General features: G+C 39.6%; 1 protein-coding gene across 5 annotated transcripts in view; it reads left to right on the forward strand.

The window, feature by feature from the left end:
• The window catches only part of LOC128696401 (protein turtle-like), a 1,392,149-nt gene that overhangs the window by 675,585 nt on the left and 690,931 nt on the right, over positions 1 to 25,633 (forward strand). For all 5 annotated transcript variants that reach the window (XM_070092535.1, XM_070092536.1, XM_070092538.1 and 2 more), the window contains exons 6-8: positions 21,107 to 21,332; positions 22,594 to 22,869; positions 23,553 to 23,840. In XM_070092535.1, the coding sequence (XP_069948636.1) occupies positions 21,107 to 21,332; positions 22,594 to 22,869; positions 23,553 to 23,840 (790 nt within the window). The remainder of the gene's footprint in view (positions 1 to 21,106; positions 21,333 to 22,593; positions 22,870 to 23,552; positions 23,841 to 25,633) is intronic.

A 25,633-nucleotide genomic window follows, 5' to 3' on the forward strand; every position in this document is an offset into this window, starting at 1 on the left:
CCATTCTGATTTTATTCAATAAACACCCTGCCACTCACCTCTCACACATTAATATTAATATTTTAAGGTAAGTAATAAGTGTACTCTGTGTGTATCTTACCTTTTATTGTGCTTTTAATGCCTATTTCTATTGCTAACCTAATATAAGTTAGTGTAAACTTGTTGTCTGGCGTTTATTGCATATTTTATGTGCTCTGTTAAAAATAATTGTGGAGCTGTGTGGTAGCCGGGTGGAGGGACAACATTACGTTTTCTCTGCTCAGCCACAGAGAAAACGTGTATGAATCTGCGTTTGGCCCAGCCACTCCCTCACTCCGCTTTTGTTTACAATTTTTGGCATGAATTATTCATTAATTCTACCTTCGTTTATGATGGCATCTAAAGGTAGTTGCTAGAAACGATTAAATTCAGTGAACACGGTATGTCGATGTTAATAATATGGCTCTGGGCCACAGTGTAGGTAGCCGGTAGGTGTAGCCCAGGCTACACCTACCGGCTACCTACACTGACTTCCTACAAATAAATACTACTCACCTCTCTTCCTATATTAAGACTACACATATTTTTAGTTCCTTGATAATGTGAGTAGTCACGAAAGCGCTTGAAATTTCTCTATTCTTTCAGAGTGGTTGTTTTGTGCATATTTTAAGGTAAATAATGAGTGTACTGTATGTGTATTTTTCCTCTCTGGGATGTTTTAAATCTCGTATATTAAGTATGAGACGGGGAGCCAGGGCTACCTACACCTGGGCTACCTGCACCTGACTTCCTACAAATAAGTACTACTCACCTCTCTCCCTACATTAAGATTACAAATACTTTAAGATAAGTAATGAATTTACTGTGAATGTATTTTACTTTGTGTGTTTTTAATGCCTAGTTCTATTACTAACCTAATATAATTTAGTGTAAACTTGTTGTCTGGCATTTATATGCATTTATAATTGGAAAAAAATGGCGTTCTGCCTTCCGGCGATGTCTTCTTTCTGGCGACAGCCTGGAACCTAACCCGCCATATAAGTGGGGCCCTACTGTAATTTAATAATAAGCAAACACATTGAAATATATTTCTTCATTTGGTTCAGAAAGATTTTTGTGAAATTATTGCATCCACAAACTTTCACTTGCCTTATTTGGCAAGAAAAGCGTTGCTATTTAAGCCAAAATCGCATGTTTTACCTATTCACCATTACATATATATGTTTGTGTGAGTGTACTCACCTATTTGTGGTTGCAGGGGTCGAGACATAGCTCCAGGCCCCACCTTTTCACTGATAGCTACTAGGTCCTCTCTCCCTGCTCCATGAGCTTTATCAAACCTTGTCTTAAAAGGAGTATGTATGGTTCCTGTCTCCACTACATCACTTGCCAGACTGTTCCACTTCCTGACAACTCTGTGACTAAAGAAATACTTCCTAATATCTCTTTGACTCATCTGAGTCTTCAACTTCCATTTGTGACCCCTTGTTTCTGTGTCCCACCTCTGGAACATCCTGTCTTGGTCCACCTTGTCAATTCTTTGCAGTATTTTGTATGTTGTTATCATGTCTTCCCTAACCCTCCTGTCCTCCAGTGTCGTCAGGTCAATTTCCTTTAACCTTTCTTTGTAGGACATTCCCCTTAGCTCTGGAACTAGCCTTATTGCAAGTCTTTGCACTTTCTCTAATTTTTTGATGTGCCTGACCAGGTGTGGGTTCCAAATTGGTGGTGCATAATTCAATATGGGCCTGACGTACATGGTATACAGAGTCTTGAACGATTCCTTACTGAGGTATCGGAATGCTATTGTCAGGTTTGCCAGGCACCCATATGCTGCAGCATTTATCTGGTTAATGTGCACCTCAGGAGATGTGCTCAGTATTATACTCACCCCAAGATCCTTTTCCTTGTGTGAGATTTGCAGTCTTCAGCCACCTAGCCTATACTCTGTCTGCAGTCTTCCTTGCCCTTCCCTGATCTTCGTGACTTTGTTGAGGTTTAATTCGAGGAGCCAGTTGCTGGACCAAGCTTCCAGCCTGTCCAGGTCTCTTTGTAGTCCTGCCAGATCCTCATCCGATTTAATTCTCCTCATTAACTTCACATCATCTGCAAACAGAGACACTTCTGAGTCTATCCCTTCTGTCATGTCATTCACATATACCAGCAATAGCACTGGTCCTAATACTGACTCCTGTGGAACCCCACTTGTCACAGGCACCCACTCTTATACCTCGTGACGTACCATGACTCATTGTTGCCTCCCTGTCAGGTATTCTCTGATCTGTTGGAGTGCCCTTCCTGTTATATGTGCCTGATCCTCTAGCTTTAGCACTAATCTCTTGTGAGAGACTGTGTCAAAGGTCTTGCAGTCCAAGAAAATGCAATCTATCCACCCCTCTCTCTTGTGTCTTACTTCTGTTAACTTGTCATAAAATCCCAGTAGGTTTGTGACACAGGATTTGCCTTCCCTGAATCCATGCTGGGTGCTGTTTATAAGCTTGTTCTGTTCTAGGTGCTCCACCACTCTCCTCTTGATAATATTCTCCATGACTTTGCATACTGTATATGTCAGTGACACTGGTCTATAGTTTAGTGCCTTGTGTCCTTTCTTAAAAATGGGAACTACATTTGCTGTCTTGCATACCTCAGGTAGTTGCCCAGTTTCAATGGATGTGTTGAAAATTGTTGCTAGTGGCACATACACAGCGTCTCTGCTCCCTCTCTAAGGACCCACGGAGAGATGTTGTCCGATCCCACTGCCTATGAGGTATCAAGGTCACTTAGCAGCATCTTCACCTCCTCCTCAGTTGTGTATTTCATCTAACACTTGTTGGTATATCCCGTGTTCTGACTTCCCAGTGTTCTTTCTGTCACCACTGTAAATACTTCCTTCAATCTCATGTTGAGCTCTTCATATCCTTCTTGGTCATTTCTTGTGAGCTCCCTTCCTTCTTTCCTCAGCCTGATTACCTGGTTCTTGACTGCTGTCTTCCTCTTAATGTGGCTATACAACAGCATTGTGGCAGACTTGACTTTTGATGCTATTTTATTTCCATACTATCACTGGGCCTCCCTTCTTATCCGTGCATACTCATTTTTGGCTCTTTGACTAATCTCTATTTTCCTGGGTCTTGTGTACTTTTTCCATTCTTTAGTGCACTTAGTTTTTGCCTCTCTACACCTTTGGGTAAACCAAGTGCTTGTTCTGGTCTTTCCATTTTTTCTTTTGCCTTTGGGAATAAACCTTTCCTCTGTCTCCTTGCATTTTGTTGTTACATAGTCCATCATTTCATTTACTGACTTTCCTACTAATTCTCTTTCCCACTGAACCTCCTGCAGGAAGTTTCTCATATCTGTGTAGTCCCCACCTTTGTAGTTTGCCTTTTCCCATCCTACTCCTGTTACCCTCTCCACTTGTAACTACTATGTATTCAAAGCTCAGAACCATGCGATCACTAGCTCCAAGGGGCCTTTTATATGTGATGTCCTCAATGTCCGAGCTACTCAGGGTGAACATGAGGTCCAGTCTTTCTGGTTTATCTTTCCCTCTCACTCTGGTAGTGTCCTTAACATATTGATGCATGTGGTTTTCCAGTACCACACCCATCATTTGACTCTCCTTGTTTTGGGACCCTCATGTGGCTCCAGGCTATTCCAGTCAATCTCCTTGTGATTGAAATCACCCATAACTAGTACTTTGCTCTACCCGTGTTAACTCTTCTGGCCACCTCTGCTAGTGTGTCCAACATTGCTCTGTTGATCTCTTCATATTCTTCTCTTGGCCTCCTGCAGTTCTGTGGTGGGATATATATCACTGCAATGACTACCTTATGTATTCCCTTTCACCAATTTTATCCATTCCTTCCATTTCCTCAAATCCCCATTGGTTTTTAATGAGCAGTGCAACTCCTCCTCCCCCTCTGCTCCCTCTGTTTTTCCTCAGAATCTGATATCCGGGTGGGAAGATTGTGTCTGTTATCATCCTGGTGAATTTCGTTTCTGTGACTGTTGTGAAGTCTGGGGACATGTATGTGTGTGTATGTGTGTGTGTATTTTCACAGCAGTCCAGGAACACATTATAACACCTTGTAGTGAAGATTTTACAGCCATAAAGTCAAGAATGTGTCAGTTTTGAGTTCTTGTGAAACGATGTGGGATAACTAATTTGTAACGAAATGAAAACAGTAATAATAGTAATAATACAGTAGGGCCCTGCTTTTCAGTGTTTTGCCTTATGGCATTCCACTAATACAGCGATCTCAAATTATGACCAAAACTTTCTATATGGCAAGCGGTCTTTCAAATATGGCGCACGCCACCTGGTTTGTTTACATTCTCCATGAGCACATCTCTCTGTTATGTAACAATAATCACTCTTGGGCACATTAAATGTCTAATTTTACATTAATATAAACATTTTCATTAATCCATCTATGATGTTGTCTTCAAAATTATATAAGAAACACGTTACATAGCATATAAACATTTTGTTTATATACTATGGAGGTGTGGTAGCCAGGCAGAGGGAAAACATTACATCACTCCCATTAATACATAACGCTTTTGTTTACAATTCTCGGCATGAATTATTCATTACTTCTCCCTTTGTTTATTATGGCATCTGAAGGTAGTTGATAGAAACGATTAAACTCAGTGAACATGGTATGTTGATGGTAATAATATGGCTCTGGGCTACATTAAATATCGTGTAGCTATGTAGGTAGGTGTAGGTATGTAGCCCAGGCAGACTACATACCTACATTATTATTATAACTGATACTTATGTGTACCTACCTAAGTGTGCCTTCACTTGGGACATCATTTCTTCTAAAAATGGTGTTACATGAGAATGGGAGTGTTTCTCTTTATATATTCTACTGTATCAAGGTGGAGACAACTTGTACACAACGTAAAGTGACGAAAACCAGACGTGTTCGCCTGATTTGTTTACATTATGTGTGGGTGGTGGGGAGGACATCCCCTGCAGAGTACCCATACTTCCCAGACCTGACTTCCTACAAATAAAACTCACCTCTCACCCTATTGATGACTCACAAAGTGGAATTCTACCTACCTGTCCCCTTGGAACCACGGCCAATGAACTGGAATTCTTTGAATTATTCTTTGACCAGCCATTGATGGAAATTATTGTCAGGGAAAGTAATAAGTATTTTCAGTACACCATGGCAAATACGATCTTATCACCACAGTCAAGACTACACAGGTGGAAAGAGATGACTGTTGCAGAAATGTATTTGCTTTTTGCAACAATAATGCTTATGCCTCACGTCTATAAGCATAATATAAAAGCATACTGGTCCACAGATCGGCTAATTTGTACCCCATCCTTCAGTGAAATAATACCAGTGAACAGGTTTATCTTACTGTTACGTATGTTGCACTTCTCTGACAAAACCAGGCCTGACAGAAGTGACAGGTTATACAAGATTAGAAATGTTTTCATGTATCTCAAACAAAAGTTCAGGATATACTTTTATCCATTCAAGAATCTTGTAATTGACGAGTCTTTGATTTTGTTCAAAGGTAGACTGTCATTCAAGCAGTATATACCGAGCAAGAGGAACCGCTTTGGTATAAAATTGTTTGTACTCTGTGATTGTGACAGTGGCCTGGTGTTGGATATTGTTGTATACACGGGTAGTAAAACATTGAAAGATACCAAGATGTTATTGGGTATATCAGGTGACGTAGTGAGAAACATGATGGCACCTTATCTTGGTAAGGGCCATACATTATATACCGATAACTGGTACACAAGCCCATTACTCAGTGATTTCATGCGAGTGAACAAGACAGATGTGTGTGGCACAGTGCGTTCTAATCGTAAACATATGCCCAGGCTCAACGCAGGTGTTCGTGGTGATGACGTGCAGGTGTTTACTGCCAATGACATCATGGCATTACGGTGGCATGACAAACGAGATGTCACATTGTTGACAACCATTCACCGTAATGAAATGCAAGACAGTGGCAAAGTTGATCGAGTGACTAATGAACGTATTCGAAAACCAGTGACAGTGATTGATTATACACAAAACATGCGCTTGGTTGACAAGTGTGACATGCAGATTGGTTTTGTTGACTGTGTTCGTAAGAGTTACAAGTGGTACATGAAACTTTTCTTCCATCTCATGGACATTTCAATGCTGAATGCATATAATATGTACCAAATAAAGACTGGTAACAGACCACCATATGGTGAATTTTGTTTGTCTGTTGTCAGACAACTCATAATGAAGTACCAGGTAACAACACCTGCAATACAACATGGTCCTCGAATTCATCACAATATACCCAAGCGTTTGAGAAGAGAAGGTGATCATTTCATAATACAGCTTCCTTCAACTCAAAAGAAATTTGCTCAGAAGAGATGCATTGTCTGTGCACAAACAAAACGACGGCAACAAAGATGCAAAGACACTCGGTTTATGTGTGAGGAATGTAAGGTGCCTCTGTGCATGGTGCCTTGTTTCAAGGAGTTCCACAAGCTCCAGCAGTTCTAAAACCATGTCCAGTGATTGTCATTAAGACTACAAATATTTTAAGGTAATTAATGAATGTAATGTATATGTATTTTATCACTCTGGGTGGGGTGGGGTGGGCTGACCTGGCTAGCTACCATACCTCCCAGACCTGACTTACTACAAATTAAACTCACCTCTCGCTCTACATTAGGACTACATTCATTCATGTTGATTCGCCGGTACTGTTGAGAATTTTTGGCCTTACCTGCTGTGTTTAATTTATTATAAATATAAACACTTAGCTGATAAATGACAGCAAATCGTCTACACAGTCGCCCCTGCAGACGAGGTCTAGAAGCTGTCGAAACCATCTCAACATTGGGCTGTCAAGAGATACAATTTGTAAGTATAAATTACCCCTAGGGGGTGTTATGTCAGCATATTTCATTCGATGATGGCTGACGAAATACCTACTTGTTTGGACTCAAAAGTCCACACCTTACTGCCGATTATAGGTTGATTACAAACTCCTTGTGACTCAAGAATTGCGCAATCCCCCGATCTACAAGAAATTCGTAACATACCTTGCTCTTTGTAACGTGAGCTATGGTGTTCTCAACACCTTCGACAGATATCGGTGACTTGATAGAAGCTGAAGTGTCCTTGGATGTCCACGTCTTCCATTGTCTAGGAAACGCACACTGGTACACTATGTTCCACAAGATTTGTCTTTATTGTTCACAATGTATCACAAGAGAAGCTGATCACACTTCTATTAAGTGTTTGTGTTAGAGACACTTTGTTCACACTAACGCACAGATCAGTATCCTGGCATCAGTGTCACTCTCCATGGAGTCAAAGATAGTCTGCCAGACGCCACAGCGCTCCATGCCATCACTGCCCTAATACACAAAAAAAAAACGCTGACCTAGTACCTTGCATCCTTGTCACCTCCTCGATGAAGCAAAGCAGATTGTTTGTTTCTTGCTGTCTTAATCATAGACAACAATGTACACTATCTTTACTATGGTAATAAAGTGGGAGTAGGATTTTCCTTAATTGTCCTGCTAAAGTAAGAATGTATTGTCTCTTATAAAAATACACTTTGCAACACCGCTGCAAGGAGCAGAGGTCACTTGACTACGTGGCATAGCATCTGTGATCAATTACTCACTCTAGCAGTAAACAAGACGCTCGCCCCCTCTGAGTGGCCCCTCAGGGCTGAGAGGGCTTGGCCCCTCAGGGCTGAAAGGGCTGAAGGGGGCTGATACCCCCCTCCTGGAGAAATTTTCTCCACACTGGGGGGCGGCGGAGGTTCGCTGCAGGTGAACTATTCATCACTTAACATTAATTTGATTTTCTCACTCGCCACCACTGCTGCTTGTCTTTTCTGAACAGCTTTAGTCTGTGTGGTGTCTGGAGAATCACTAATTTTGTTTTCAACACTGTGTAATTCTAACGGCACTAGTTTATTTATTGTCCGCTTATTCACTACACCTTTGCTCAAAACATCAACTGTCCTGATGATTCCATTTGCATCAGGATATATGGTCACAATTTTTCCAAGTGGCCATTGGGACCTCGGACCATCACTGTCGATAATCACTATGTCACCAGGTCTTAAGGACTTATGATTTTCAGGAACACCAGCTCCATAGAAGTGTTCTCTCAATGAGGTGAGATAGTCTTCTCGCCAAATTTTCTCCCAACGTTCAATCACTTTATTAAGGTGTTTGAATTTACGTCTGAGTTGCTCAGGTTCGAAATAAGTAGGATCCTCTATGATTTCTTTATCATTCATGGGAGGAACAGGTTCGAGCCTTCTGCCATGGAGTAAATGAGATGGACTTAACACTTCTAAATTGTCCAGATCATCGGTAACATAAGTTAGAGGTCTGTTGTTGACTCTATTTTCTATTTCAGTCACAACTGTACGGAATTCTTCTAAGTCTATTCTCTGACGATGAAGAGTCTTCCTTAAACAACGTTTTACAATGCCGATCATTCTTTCATAAAATCCACCGTGCCATGGAGATTTAGGAGGAATGTATCTCCAACGACATCTGCGTTGATTCAGCATCTGTTGTACTTCTGGTTGATCAAAGATCTTGCTTATATAAGCAGCACCAGCAACAAAGTTCGTTGCATTATCTGAAATCATCAGTCTGGGACATGCCCTTCTGGCTGCAAACCTTCTGAATAATTTGATAAAGGTTTCAGCAGACATGTCAGTGGCTACTTCTAGATGTACTGCTCTAGTTGTAGCACAAGTGAACAAACAGATGTACACCTTGATGGGAACTTTGTCAACTGTTTTGGTTAAAATTATTGGTCCAGTGTAATCTACACCTGTCACCTCAAATGGAGTGACATGACAAACTCTTTCAGAGGGATATGGAGGTGGACCTGGATACTGACATACTCGCATATCGTAGTGACGACAAGTAATACAGTCCTTTATTTGTTTTTTCACACTTTGTCGACCTTGAGGTATCCAGTAGGATTGTCGTACATGACAAAGTGTGTCAGCTACCCCACCATGTAACACGTTACTGTGGGCATTTTGCACAATCAGTTTTGTTAGCCAATGATTCTTGGGGATCAATATTGGATGTATGGCTTCTTTAGGTAGTGAAGAATTATGAATTCTTCCTCGACATCTTATAATCTTTTCTGAGTCGAGATAAAGTCCTAAAGAATTAATCATGACATGTTTCTTTAGGGATTTATCTTGTGTTTCCAGAAATTTATATTCTGTAGAGAAAACATCTTTCTGTATTAGTTTCACCCAGTATTTAATGGGTTCAAGACATTCATAATCAGGTTTTATTCCTTTAATGAATTCAAAGACAAGAGCTGTAACTCTTAAGAGTTTACCCAAAGATGAGTATTTAGATCCATCAATGACTATTTCTGTTGTGTCTGCAGTATTTACACAACTTATTTCTGCTGTGTTCAAGCAGACTGTTTCTTCTGGCATAATGTGAGCTTTTTGCTGAGGCCAGTTATTTCCATTAGAGAGCCAGTTCGGTCCGTGGAGCCATAATTTATTATTCACAAATTTCTTGAGTGGGACACCACGTGACAACATGTCAGCTGGATTCTCTTGGGTAGAGATGTGAAGAAAGAGATAATCTCTCTGCATCTCTTTTATTTCTGCTACTCTGTTCTGTACATAGACCAACTTACTCTTATTATTTCTTAACCACTGGAGAACTGCCTCATTATCACTCCAGATCACGGTTTTCTCAATAGTGAGATGATCAAGTACTTTGTTGAGATAGACAGCTAATTTTGTACCTACATAGAGTGCTGTCAGTTCCAATTGTGGTACTGTTCTGACCTTCAAGGGTGCTACCCTGGCCTTTGAAGTAATTAGTGTACTTCCTTCAGCATTACTCATGTAAGCTACAGCGCCATAACCTCTGGTTGACGCATCACAGAACACATGTAATGTGTACTTGTTTCCCTCTTGACCTATTTGTCTGGGAAATTTAATTTGATGAAGTTGTTTAAACTCCTTGGATATTTCATCCCATGCTTGACTCATTTCTAGAGGCAAGTTCTCATCCCATCCAATTTTGATTTTCCATGCATCTTGCATAAGCATTTTACCTTTTATGGTAATTGGTGAGACGAGTCCTAGAGGATCAAAACATTGTGATACCTCTGACAGTAAACTACGTTTAGTGAGTGTACTGCATGATTTATTGTTTATCTTTTTGAGACTCAGAGTATCTTCCTGTGTGTTCCAATTAAGTCCCAGCATATTGCTGCAATCAGGAATTTCAGTTTCAGGGAAATCTTCTTTGATAAGTTCCCTTAATTGCTTTGAATTTGTATTCCACATCCTTAGAGGCATATTTGCTTCTTTCATCTCCTTGTTAGCTTCTCTGTATAAGGATTTCAAATCCTCCTCTTTATTCACAGTACCTTGAAGGTTGTCCACATAGAAACTTTTCTTTAAGACTTCTTTGAAGGGACTTTCAGATTTCTTCAAATGTGTATTTAGAGTAGCTTCTAGTAAGAATGGAGAGGATGTTGTACCAAATAATACTGATTTGAAACGATAAGTTTTCACAGGACTTTGAGGATCATGTGGATTTTCAGGCCACAAGAATCGAGTATAATCTCTATCTATTTCTTGTAGTCCTACTCTTAAGAAAGCCTTGGAAATATCAGCCGTGTAGGCATATGGGTTTGTGCGAAATTTCATAAGCACGTCTCCAAGCTTCTCAGTTAGTGAGGGTCCGGTCATCAGACAGTCATTAAGACTTGCTACATCTTTATTTGCACGTGCGCTGCAATTATATACAACACGTAGTGGAGTGGTTTCAGAATCTTTTCTGACTCCATGGTGCGGGAGATAATGAGCGTTTGTCTTCAACTTATCTTCGACTATTTCCTCAATGAATTTATTGTCCAACTGTTCTTGTATGATATTATCATAGACAGTCAGTAGCTCTGGATTCTTCCTGAGCTCATGTATTTGTGCTTTCATCTGTCCGAAAGCCATGCGATAATTGCTAGGCAGATGTGGTGGATTTAATTTCCATGGTAACCTAACCCAATACTGTCCATCTTTATATTTGACAGTGTCCAAATATTGGTTATAAGTCTGAGACTCTTGTGGGCTTGGTTTATTTACATCAATACCTATCGCATCTAAATCCCACAACTTATCAACTGGTTCATTCATTTCTTCCAGTAATGATAATTTTTGCTGTGGTACATGATCAGCGGTTATTCTCGTAACTAGTACATTTTCCACTGAATCAATATCAGCTTCTTTCCCACTTTGAGAGGGAATGGGACCACATATCATGTGGCCTCCTGCTGTTTTCAGCAAGTGAACATCATGTTTACTTACTATATTTTGCACAAAACAGTGATAATAATCACTTCCAATGATTAAATCAATTGGACTAATTGTGTCTGTCTGTATGTCAGGACAGGCTAACTTGACCTTAGCTGCTTTCAGTGCTGCAACTGTTTCTTTTAATCCCTGGATCTGCACAGACTTAGGCAAATCATCTACTACCACAGCTTCTACTGTCTTTTTCCTGTTTCCTAGACCAACAGTGATCCTGGCTAGGTCATATGTCTGTTTACCAGAATTGTGGAAAAAACCAGCTATATCTAACTGTATTTTGGCATAGGGTTGTTTATTCAGTTTCTGCAACACTGATCTTCTTATGAAGGACCTTTGTGAGCCTTGATCAGATAGTGTTAGCATATTGGTTTTGTGTAATTTATTAGATAACTCAACTCGAGCTATCGGGAGAGCAGTTGCTTTAAACTTCTCTCTCACATTTAATGCTGTTGCTTGTTGACTTCCTGATTCTGTGGAAGTCTGCTGCTGTTCAGCAAAAGTATTTGGGCATAATGCTGTATGATGCATACCCTTGCATTTAAAACACTTCTTCAGTGAGCATTTTCCTCCCTTGTGTTCACCTAAACACTTGATGCATCTTTTCAGCTGATGAACACGTTGTTTACGTGCCTCCATTGATGTGTATTGAATACAATACTGTGCCCAATGTGTTCCATCACAAAGTACACATTTTGGAGTACGTTTATGTGTGACAGTTTGTTTACTGTCTGTTGTATTCACAGCTTGATAAATGCCTATATGGGATTTCCCATTATGTGGTTTAGTGGGAGTAGTTATACTCTTTTTATACTGAGTTGAAGGTTTATTATCCATGGGATTTGTGGATTTTTCATCTTGTCTCGTTGCTTGCATGCATGAAACTATTGTTTGTAAACCATTGCTAATTTCCTCACAAGTGAAATAGCGTTTATTGAACATAATATTTAATCATTCAATAGTTTGTGGTGACAGCTTATCCTGTACAATACCACTGATAAACCAATCACATTGTCTTAGGTCATATTTAGCACCTAGAGATATGAGACTATTGTCTAATGTGATTCTAACTGCCTGTAAGTCTGAATAACAATGTTTGGGTGGCTTCAAGCTTGATATTAAGACTGCATGTCTAACTCTAGCCTTGTCAGCATCGAAGTAATTGTCTGCTAAGACACGTAAGGCTATTTGATAATTACCTTTAACCACCGGAAATGACTTAATCAGTTCATAGGGTTCTCCCTTCACAAGACATTTAAGATAATTGAACTTAGCAATCTCATCTATGTCAGTTCGTGAATTTACTATGGATTGAAAACCACTAATGAATTCTTCATAATTATGACCTTGGAAAATAGGTAATGACAATGTAGGTAAGCTTGGTAATGGGACACTTGTTGTTGTTGTTACAGGTGTAACAGGTGGTTGCCCACTAGTTATAGTAGGTCTCTGTGACAGAGTTTTACGGCAGATAGCCTGTACTCCTGTCCACCTTAATTGTTGATCACTAAAAGTATCCAAAACATTTTTAATTTCATCCTCAGATGGATCTGATTCAAGAAATTTATTTTCATGTGTATAGTCTGAATTAATTATTTTCATACGTTGTGTAAATAATCCAAACTTGACCTCAAGATCATCAAAATCTATGTTTGTATCTTGAGTTAATCCTATGCAGACTGAAATTAGATTTTCTAATTGTGTAATCTTAGTCTGTAAAGACTGAAACTGAGTTTTCAAACAAGCCATTTTAATGGTATACTGAAAATTCTAGCACCACACTTAGAGTATTTAAAAAACACTGTACTGCTATAAACAGCTGAGTTTTTGTTATGCTTAAGTCAGCAATAATCGAGTCAGACACTACTGACCCACTAAGCTTAACCTCAGGGTCAATGACCATGAAGGGTACAGGGTATATGTGTCTGGTGTTTATGCTTAGAGTTTTGCTGTGTCAGCCTGCCCATGATGATTAATCGTAAATAACGATGTTATACACTTCATTCACTATACACTATAAATGTCACTGTATAACTGTAATCACACGTGAATATTACTTACACATATATAAATTTCACTGTTAATATATATTTGAAAGCTTACACTTTATATATAAGTTCCTTTAATATAACAGGTAGATCTATAAGAAACAAACTTTAACACCATCTTGTCTCTTAATTTCTGTCTATAAACATTATAAACACTATGTGTATATATACACTCAGACAAACAACATCACTTGGGTGTTGTCTTAATCAGCAATTTCTCGAGATTGGAGCAGTGGGTGCAGGGTGTGGGTGAGTCACCCAGCTCCCGTTTTCTTTGGGTGTCCGCTGGGTGAGCACCCGTTTTCTTTTGGGTGAACGCTGGGTGAGCGCCCGTTTTCTTTTGGCTGCCCATTCTCTGTGATTGAGTCTGGAGGGACTCATACTGATTTATATTGTAAAACACTAGTTTTACAGCTTTTTTCGAAGGACCTTGGCTCATAGGTTATTTGTACACTGTAGTACAACATATTTGGACCACAGTGTGGTCTTTATCCGGTTCGAAGGACCAAACTCTGTTGAGAATTTTTGGCCTTACCTGCTGTGTTTATTTTATTATAAATATAAACACTTAGCTGATAAATGACAGCAAATCGTCTACACAGCCGCCCCTGCAGACGAGGTCTAGAAGCTGTCGAAACCATCTCAACATTGGGCTGTCAAGAGATACAATTTGTAAGTATAAATTACCCCTAGGGGGTGTTATGTCAGCATATTTCATTCGATGATGGCTGACGAAATACCTACTTGTTTGGACTCAAAAGTCCACACCTTACTGCCGATTATAGGTTGATTACAAACTCCTTGTGACTCAAGAATTGCGCAATCCCCCGATCTACAAGAAATTCGTAACATACCTTGCTCTTTGTAACGTGAGCTATGGTGTTCTCAACACCTTCGACAGATATCGGTAACTTGATAGAAGCTGAAGTGTCCTTGGATGTCCACGTTTTCCATTGTCTAGGAAACGCACACTGGTACACTATGTTCCACAAGATTTGTCTTTATTGTTCACAATGTATCACAAGAGAAGCTGATCACACTTCTATTAAGTGTTTGTGTTAGAGACACTTTGTTCACACTAACGCACAGATCAGTATCCTGGCGTCAGTGTCACTCTCCATGGAGTCAAAGATAGTCTGCCAGACGCCACAGCGCTCCATGCCATCACTGCCCTAATACACAAAAAAAAACGCTGACCTAGTACCTTGCATCCTTGTCACCTCCTCGATGAAGCAAAGCAGATTGTTTGTTTCTTGCTGTCTTAATCATAGACAACAATGTACACTATCTTTACTATGGTAATAAAGTGGGAGCAGGATTTTCCTTAATTGTCCTGCTAAAGTAAGAATGTATTGTCTCTTATAAAAATACACTTTGCAACACCGCTGCAAGGAGCAGAGGTCACTTGACTACGTGGCATAGCATCTGTGATCAATTACTCACTCTAGCAGTAAACAAGACGCTCGCCCCCTCTGAGTGGCCCCTCAGGGCTGAGAGGGCTTGGCCCCTCAGGGCTGAAAGGGCTGAAGGGGGCTGATACCCCCCTCCTGGAGAAATTTTCTCCACAGGTACTTCCAGCCCGGGTCTTCTCTAGATGGTGACCAGGCAGTGGCCCCCCGGGTGGGGGGTGACGTTCATCTTCTTCTTTCTTCTTTCTTGGGCCCTCCAGTTGAAGGGTGTCTTCTTCTATCTTGCGTTGACTTCCCAGGAGGGAAGTGTCTTCTCGCTTCAGAAGTGCAGTTGGGCAGAGGCAGCAATTACAGGGTCGATTGGAGCCACACCCCAGCTTTAGCAGACAGCAAAGTGCTAGGGAAACTTATCTCTTCGGTGTGAGGTCAGTGGTAGTCGTGCTAAATGAGGGTACCATCTTCCTGAGTTCCATTCTGTAGAGTCCTGAAACCCTGCTGTGAGATGTGGTTGATTACCAGTGGGTGAATTATTGACAGGCTTCAAGTAAGCAGGTCTTCAAATGTGTATGGATAGGTTGGTTCACAAGTGTGCTTGACTGTTCCATCCTGGAGACATTGAACAATTTCCTGGGTATGCATTTTCTCGCTATATTGTTTGGTAGTGTAAAAGAATACGCCGTTCATGATGTGGTGTTTTGGTCATGAAGGAATGGTTGTGGCATGGAGTGCTGCATCCCCAGGCTCTTGCTTTTTGGCTTTCTTGGCTGGTGGCTGTACTGGTGGAGGCGAGGCTCCTGATTGGTGGGTTGTATCAGCGGTAGGAGCAGGTGTTGGTGGACTCTCATTGGTGGGCTGGGTCGGCGCCTCGATGGTCTCTGATTGGTCCATCTCTGCATCGAGAGGAAGGTGTGGTAGCAGTGTAGCAGCGGTGATGTTGGCGACATTAGCAGTGGATTTTATGATCTCAGTGGAAGGGGGGTGCAGGGAATGTAAAACCAGGCATATTGTTGAGTTTGAAAAGTTCATTGATGGTGGTGTTGAAGGAACCAGGCTCAGCTACATTCTGTACACGAGCATACATGATGCAGTAAAGAATCTCGGCGGAGTCAGCAATAGGTGCTGGTGAGTGAAATCCTAAAAGAACAGTATGAGTCGGTGTTCAGCAACCCACTAAATGACAGCAAGGTAGAAAATGCAGAAATATTTTTCACTCCAGAAGAAGGCCGCACAGACCAACTAACTGACATTAGTACAAATCCCATAGATTTCGAAAAAAAAAAATGGAAAACATGCCCACTCACTCAGCACCTGGACCAGATTCATGGAATGCTCTATTTATAAAGAAGTGCAAAGTACCACTAGCACGAGCCCTCAGTATTCTCTGGAGAAAGAGCTTAGATCTAGGTGAAATACCGGAGGCATTAAAGAGTGCAGACATGGCTCCTTTGCACAAGGGAGGTAGTAGAGCACTAGCTAAAAATTACAGACCAGTACCCCTAACCTCTCACATCATAAAAATTTTCCAAAGAGTGATGAGACGGCAGGTTACAAATTTCATGGACCAGCACAACCAACATAACCCGAACCAGCATGGTTTTAGAGCAGGACGATCATGACTGTCACAGCTGCTGAACCATTATGACAGAATTACAGAGGCACTGGAAGACGACCAAAACGCAGATGTGATTTACACAGATTTTGCAAAGGCATTGACAAATGCGATCATGGAGTGATAGCACACAAAATGAAGGCCATGGGCATTACGGGAAAGGTAGGCAGATGGATTTTCGGTTTCCTAACACACAGAACACAAAAAGTAGTAGTGAACAGGGCAAGATCCAGCATCAGCGAGGTCAAAAGCTCAGTGCCCCAAGGCACTGTCCTGGCACCTCTGCTGTTCCTCATCCTCATAGCAGACATAGAAAAAACACCCGGTACACTTTTGTATCATCATTTGCAGATGACACTAAAATTAGCATGAAAGTCAGTACAGTAGAGGACACTGAAAAAGTGCAGGAAGACATAAACAGGGTTTTCCAGTGGGCAGTGGAAAACATGACGTTCAATGGTGATAAGTTCCAGCTGCTTAGGTATGGAAAGAATGAAGAACTCAAAAGGAGCACTATATACAAAACTCAAGAGGGTCACCAAATAGAACGTAAGGAACACGTAAAAGACCTAGGAATAATTATGTCAGCGGACCTTTCTTTTAAAGACCATAACAAGACAAAGATCACTACAGCCAGGAAGATGACTGGGTGGATATTGAGAACTTTCAAAACAAGAGAAACTGCTGATGGTGACACTCTTCAAATCGTTAGTGCTCCCTCACTTAGAATATTGCTCAGTGCTGACGGCCCCATTCAGGGCAGGAGAAATATTGGAGCTGGAACAAATACAGAGATCGTTTATGGCTTGCATTGAGCCAGTAAAGCATCTGAACTACTGGGAACGCCTGCAAGTCTTGAACATGTACTCATTGGAGCGGAGGAGAGAGAGGTACATGATAATATATACCTGGAAGGTACTCGAGGGTTTGGTCCCAAATCTGTACACTGCCATAACAACATACTGGAGTGAGAGATATGGGAGGAAGTGTAAAATAAACCCAGTGAGGAGCAGGGGTGCAGTGGGGACAATAAGGGAACACTGTATCAACATCCGGGGTCCCAGACTTTTCAACATCTTACCAGAAGATATCAGAAACACTGCTGGAACAAGTGTTGAAGCCTTCAAGAGGAAACTAGAGAAGTATCTTCACCAGGTGCCAGATCAACCAGGCTGTGATGGATATGTGGGGCAGCTGGCCTCCAGGAGCAACAGCCTGGTTGACCAGGTGAGCACCAGATGAGCCTGGCCCATGGCCGGGCTCAGAGAGTAGATATACTCTCAAAATTCTTCAAAGGTATATATCAAAGGGAAGTGGTGGGAGCAGCTTGCGTGGCTTGTAGGATCTTGGTGGTGTCTGCTTGAAGCTTGGTGATAGCAGCATATGTGGTTGCTTGTGGGTTGGACTTCTTTTGTTGTTGTTGTTGTTTCTTGAGTATGTCTCTTCTGGTAGGGCATCTGGCAGCAAGAGTATGGTGGTCATTCTTGCAGTTCAAGCATTTAGGTGGTGAGGCAGTAGTGCAACTCTTGAAGTCATGACCCTCATGGCTGCAGGTGGAGCAGAACTTCCTATCCTTGGTAGGGCAGTCCTTTGTGGTGTGTAAGTATGAGTAGCACTTATAGCACTGTGAGATTTATTGGAATTTTTCTGCTTCAATGAAGGCTGGGTTGATGTAGAAGTAGTGAATAGCCAGACCCTCAGTGAGAGCTCTGGCTGCCATGTTGATGTCACTGAAGGTGACCTTCAGAATGGATGAAGCATTGGGTATTTTAGTAATGAAGTCCACCTTGGCCCAAGGGTTCTGTGCTTCGATGGATGACTTGATTTCTTCAGTAGTCTGTACAGTGATGAGTCTGTCGAGTCTCATGAGGAACACAGTTCTCCTGGCCCTCAGAGCTGGGGAAGCCCTGATCTTGTAGAGTGGTTGTAGCGCTAGTGGTAAGTAGTCTCTCGGCCTTGGTGTCGTCAGAGCAGATGACAATGAAGGCCTCCTTGAGCGATAGTATCACATTACATTTGACTTGCAATCTGCCACTGACGACAGCTGCAAGTGCTAACTTGGACGACTCATTGACTGTCCCACTCACTGGTTTGATCTTTACCCTGTTCGAGTAATGCATCGTGAAGTGATGCAGACTAAAGGTTCCCCTCCCCAATGGGGATTGAAGGGAGCCTCTTCTCTATTAAGACTATAAATATTTTAAGGTAAGTAATGGGTATACTGTGTGTGTATTTTACTTTTTATTTTTTTAATGCCTAGTTCTATTGCTAACGTAATATATGTTAGTGTAAACTTGTTACCTGGCATTTTTGTGCATTTATAAAAGGAAAAAAATGGCATTCTGCTTTCCGGCAATGTCTGCTTTCCTGCAGTAGCCTGGAACCTAACCTGCAATATAAGTGGGGCCCTACTGTAATAATGCTTTAATTTGTTCAGAGGTGAATGACATTTAGGTGTGCATGCAGAAAGCCCCTTAATATGTAGAGCATTTCAGGCAAACTTAAGACTAACTTAAGATTAATAAGACAGTGACTAATTGAGTGCTTTTATATACAGTCTCTTAGATGAATACAAGAGAATTGAATATCTTATTACTATATGCTATATAGCTTTTATCAAGTTTATTTGTTTAAAGAATTACAGGTTTGATTATGATTATAGGTAATGAGGATTCTAGCATATTAACATAATATAGACAAAATTAATGTTTTAATGGCTGTGAAGATTACAGATATTAAGAATAAGATTATATTGTCATCCAGATGTTTGTGACATTGTGAATATGCATATGTATATAGTTTTCACATATTTAGCTGATGTTGGGATGTTAAGGAGAGAAGGTGTTTATTTTAATGATATTTTTGAAGATGCTGGCTGAGACAGTGGCTCTGGAGATTTCCGGCAGAGAGTTCCAGATTTTGGGCGCTTTTATGTACATTAAATTTTTGCAATGATTTAGCTGGATACGGGAAATACCGTAGAGATTTTTGTGCCTGGTATTGTCTATGGGTCCTGTTGCAACTATCAAGTAAGTGCTTCAGGTTGGGATTAATATTAGAATTTAATGTTTTGTAAATGTAGGATCCACAGTAGTAAGAGGGAATGTTTTGTATAGTGAGTTGGTTTTGGGCATTGAGAAGTGGGGGGTGGGGGTCGAGCAGAGGACTGTATGATCATTAGTACTGCAGCATTTTGTAGGGTTATTATTGGCTTAAATAGCATAAGTGAGGTAGATCATTGAAACTTATAATGTAATTATTGCTGTTTGTAGTACTACGTAATAACATATCTTTGAAAGGATGCCAACTGTTTTGGACATTTTTTTTATGTGTTGGATATGAGTGTTGAATTTCAAATTGCTGTCAAGGTCCAGACCCAGAAATTTTTCCTCATTATATTTAGTAATAAGAGCATTATTAATCTTAATGTTAAGTTGGACATTACTTGCTCTGCTCCCAAACATAATGTAAAATTTTTTATCAATGTTAGGTGTAAGTTTATTGGTTTATTGGTTGATATTTTTAAGAGCTCTTCATTAACAAGTGTTGTTGAGTGATGTTGGATTTGGGTGGGAGATGACAAAAGTTGTGTCGTCAGCAAAAATAACAGGTCTAAGTTGTGATACATTAGGAAGGTCATTGATGTATAAAAGGAAAAGTAGTGGGCAAAGGATGCTTCCCTGTTGAATGCCATGTTAGGTTAAAATAGGTTATGTTGGCTTAACATATGTTAGGTTATGTTGGGTTAAGAGAGGTTACATTGGGTTATGTTAGGTTAAGATATGTTAGGTTACATTGGATTATGTTGGGTTAAGAAAGGTTATGTTGGGTTAAGATAGGTTATATTGGGTTAAGATATGATAGGTTATGTTCGGTTAAGATAGGTTACGTTAGTTGCTTGCAGTATTTATTTTTTTTTTATTTTTCAAATATTTTATTTATGCCAGAATGCTGTAGAAACAAAATGGGGTTTTTCTTTTTGCACAAAATTTAGCAATCTCCATTGCACAAGCCAATTAATATTAGTCACTTTACATTATAAATTAAGTATAAGCTCTCACTTGCCCCTAAACTAAATATTTGCTGTAATTTTTAAAAACGTACTATGTATTTAATCAAGCTATTCATACCCTGGGAAAAAAAATAGTTGTTTTTGCAAAAAAGCAGTTCGTTTGATGTGTCAGAATGAACCTCAGGTTATGTTAGGTTATGTAGCGCTGTGCAACCTTTATGAGTTTAAAGCTTAATTTGATGATAATAATAATAATAATAATAATAATAATAATAACTATAATGTAATCTTGATCTACAAAAATATTTCTGACAGCTGTCACATTAGATGCATGTTTTTTAAACATTCACAACTTGCATACTTTAACAAGAAATACTGTAATACTGATGTTAGCCATTTTTGTGTTTTACTGGTAGACTTACAGACAATTCCCAGGGTCTATTCCCTGTGGAGTGGTCCCAGACCATACTCAGAATAACCAAACAATTCTAGTTATATGCAAACCATACAACACAATTAAACTCACTCTCATTCTGTTAAAATTGTTTTTCTATTTTTGATGGTCACTTTCATTAATAATTCCCTTAGTATTCTATACAGTCTCTTGTGTTGTGAGTTGTACACATTTACAGTTGTGGATTTTTTTATTCAGGACAGATGTACAGTACTGTAGAGGGATACTTTTCTTTTTCAGCATCAAAAAATTCCTATATACATATGGTATGATGGCTATGACCCTCATGTGGAAGAAAACTATAAGGGTCGGGCCTCGCTGGTCTCTCCCGACACCACCTATGGGCTGGCCTCGCTCAATATCACCTCTGTCAAGGAAGATGACCAAGGCTGGTATGTGTGTAATGTGTTCTACCTCGATCGTAGCGGCGTTGAAAATGGTACCTGGATACACCTTGATGTTCACGGTAAGAACTGTCTGCCTTTTATACATGTTTTTCTTCATCCTGCTCAACGTTTAATCCATCTGTCTTGCTATAATCCTTTCACCTCATACATCACTTACCCATTCATCATTTTCTGTTCAAACATCTTAGCAGATTTCCCTCCAGTCTAATAATTTGTCTGAGTGCCAAACAGCTGCTGTACATAATTTGCATATTATGCAGATGTAAACAGTAAATAATTGCAGTCACATGTTAGTTAATATCATTGTGTCCCAATGGAATCCACAGCTTATGTATGTTGCTTTATAGTTTTTATTAGACCAGTGAAATAATGTAGTTATAAACATATTTAATCCTCATAAATGTTTCCATACATGCTTAAACATTTCACAGATATTTAGGTTTTATAATAGATTGCAATAAGTTGTTGAATCACTTTTTGTTTACAACCTTTGTTGTGAACTAAGTTTTTGGAATAATGCTGTAGCTCAGTTTCTGTATTGTGGAGTCTGTATATGCTTCTTTACATGTTCTTGAAAAGTTAAGATATTAATTCAGTAGTTGTGAAAAGCAGAGTCCACAGAAAAATGCATTGAAATATTCTTCTCCATTCACACAGCTCTCTGCCTCTTGTCTCTTAGCTAATTTATAAATCTGTCTTCTCATTCACGTATATTTTTGGTCATCACACTCCTCATAAATGTTCCCTCTTGATCGTGCCATTCCTTTATGCACTGTATTTCTCTGTTTTTCATTTATTTTATTATGTGATATACACTTTAAATATGAACAGTTGAACATTATTTAAAGTAAACTTTCGATATAATGGACTAATAGAGGCTGGGTAGAGGGAGGGGTGGCCAATAATGGCAATTGTGGTGGATAGAGAAAAGATTGTTTTGCTGTGGTAGTATTGGTACTAGACAGTTCTGTAACTGGTAGTCTGTCTATTGTTTCGAAGAGTTCTGCAGCAGAGTTTGTTCCATTCTTCCAGAGTCCATTTTATAGAGGTCCATTATATCAAGGGGTTACTGTACTGTTGATAGTCATTATAAGAAAAATAAGTGATATTTTTGAGAGTAGCACATAATGAAGATGCTTATTATAAATGCAATGGTTCATAAATTATATAAAATGTGTTCAGTATTCAAGATTGTAAAAGATATGCTCAAATGTGGTATAATGTATACATATATAGTAATGTATATATAAATAATTTACATACAGATACAAAAGTGAAATAGCAAATAATGCATGGCATATTTTTCCTCATGAATTGCAGCACCTCCCCGATTTACCACGACCCCCGATGATGTTACCTATGTCAATATCGGGGATTCCATCATTCTTAACTGCGAGGCTGAGGGAACTCCAAAGCCAGAAATTATGTGGTTCAGAGATAGCGAACCAGTTGAACCATCAGACACTGTTGGCATCTTCAATGATGGCACAGAGCTTCGAATTAACAAGATACGTGACCAAGATATTGGGGACTATGTATGTGTCTCTCGGAATGCTGAGGGAAGAGTTCATCATGAAGCCAAAGTTGTTATTGCAGGCACGTTTTAATGATTACCCTTGTTCTGTTCATTATTCTTTTAAAGAATAAAAAGGCACAATACTGTGATTGGAACAAATTACCCTGCACATTGGAGAAAAAACCTGTGATGACATTTCAGTCCAAGTCAGACCGAAATGTTATAAGTTTCTTTCTTCTATGTGTGGGTTATTTGTGTATGATTCTTTTCTCGGGCTACACGCTAAAAAATTACTTGTTGTACATCTACTACATTTCTCCTGATTATTTTTGTCCATTTTTTCTCTTAATTGTGTATTTCTGTTAATCCAGTATCTTCTAATTGTCACATTTTCATGTTAATTGGGGGGGCATTACTTCCTTTTTGTACATGTGTTTTGAAGAGCACAATCAAATAGTGACAGAGTTATTTGTCTCAACTTATTGCAATTCATTTACATACATTTAGTGTTTTCTTTAGATTTTTAGTGAAGAATTTTATATACTGTGCCATCACCAAAGAGGAATTTCATTCATTAGTACAGAACAGTATATATAATTGGGTACGCTAAAAAATGATTTGCTCGTGTTTTGTTTGCTCTACTATTTATATATATTACTTGTATATTTCCTCATGAATTTTTTTTTGTGTTTGGGGAATGTATTGAATTGAACATTGTAAGATGTGAGTAAAATAATGATAATGATGATGGTTTTAATTACAGGTGGGGCGGTGATTGTCACACCTCCACACAACCAGACAAGACAGGAAGGTGAGAAGGTTGAATTTCCATGTGAAGCAAAAGCACTTCCAGGAAATGTAACTGTTACCTGGAAGAGAGAAGAGGTCTTTATTGATAAACTTTCCTGGTTAGACACTCGTTCTATCGTCAGGAGAGATGGTACACTAATTATTAATCCAACAAGTGCAGATGATGGTGGCTTTTTCACCTGTGAAGTTTCTAATGGAATTGGAACACCCCAGAAAGCTACTGCCTACCTTAATGTTGAATGTAAGTACAAGGTCATGCTTGTTGCTCTGATATTGAATGTAAGTAAAAGATCATGCTTGTTCTAATATTGAGTGTAAGTAAAAGGTCATGCTTGTTGTTCTGATGTTGAATGTAAGTAAAAGGTTACATTTCACATAATCTTGAAGTGCAGCACACTGCACACTGCAGGGCCCCTTCTTATAAATAATTTGCACTTTTGGCTTTTCAGTCTACAAACAATTTCTCTGTATGGAAAACAACACAGGATAGTTTTACATAATAATAATAATAATAATAATAATAATAATTTCAAAAGTATACAAGTCATTGTGTTTTTGTGAAAAGCCCATGGTATGCACAGTATTTCAGCAGACTAGCCAGGACTATCACGACTTAATGCTGAAAAGAAATTACATTGGTGTGAAGCTGTTTTAGTTTGAGTAACAAGGGAAATAATGCTGATGGTGGCACTCTTCAAATTGCTAGCACTCTCTCATTTAAAATATTGCTCAGTGCTGACGGCCCCATTCAAAGCAGGAGAAATATCAGAACTGGAACAAATACAGAGATCATTTATGGCTCACATTGAGCCAGCAAAACACCTAAATTACAGGGAATGCCTTCAACTCTTGAACATGTACTCATTGGAGCGGAGGAGAGAGAGATACATGATAATACGTATATACCAGGAAAGTACTTGAGGGCCTGATCCCAAATCTGCACACTGCCATAACAACATACTGGAGTGAGAGATATTGGAGGATGTGCAAAATAAACCCAGGAGCAGGGGTGTGGCGGGGACAATAAGGAAATGCTGTATCAACATCCGGGGTCCCAGACTATTCAACAACTTACCAGAAGATATCAGAAACATGGCTGGAACAAGTGGACAAGTATCTTCACCAGGTGCCAGATCACCCAGGCTGTGATGGATATGTAGGGTAGTGGGCCTCCAGCAGCAACAGCCTGGTTGACCAGGCAAACACCAGACGAGCCTGGCCCATGGCCGGGATCCGAGAGTAGTGAAACTATTGAAACTCTTCAAAGGTATATCAAAGGTAAAGGTACCAATAGGAAGGGATTCAAGGAAACTGGTTAGCTGGACTTAAATCCTGGAAGCAGGGAGTACAGTGCCTGCATGCTGAAGAAGGGGTGGAGATATGTTGCAGTTTTTGAACTGTAGTATCATTATGCCTCTGGCAAGACAGTGATGGAGTGAGTGAAGATGAAAGTGTTTCTTTTTTTTGGGTCACTCTGCCTCGATGTGTTAAAAAACAATATGACACTTGTGTGTATAGGCTGTATATGAAATATCAGTGGATTTTGTGTTTAGACTTGGGGTCTCATCCACAAGCTATCTCGTTATATTCCAAAATTTGACACTTCAGCCCCAAGAATTTCATATTAGAGATACTCAACCTGTAGTAATAATATTGTGATAAAGATTAAAAAAAAGTTTTCATTAACACATTGGCTGTTTCCCGCCAAGGCAGGGTGAATCACTCCATTTGCTATTAGATTATTAGTGTTGTTTGTGATTTGGATAAATATTAATTTTTCAGTAAACTGGTTGAATCCCACTGAGGCAGGGTGACCTAAAAAGAAAAGTGAAAGTTTTTCTCTTGAAATTTAATAATTTATACAGGAGAAGGGGTTACTAGCCCTCTGCTCCCTAGGATAAATATAATCACTATACAGTGGAACCTTGGTTTTTGTGATTAATCTGTTCGAAAAGGTCTGACAATAAACTGAATCCTACAAACACTGAAGCAATATTTCTCATAAGATATAATGCAAATCCAATTAATCCTTCC

The sequence above is a fragment of the Cherax quadricarinatus genome, chromosome 39 (genome assembly GCF_038502225.1).
Source record: "Cherax quadricarinatus isolate ZL_2023a chromosome 39, ASM3850222v1, whole genome shotgun sequence".
Taxonomy (NCBI): Eukaryota; Metazoa; Arthropoda; class Malacostraca; order Decapoda; family Parastacidae; genus Cherax; species Cherax quadricarinatus.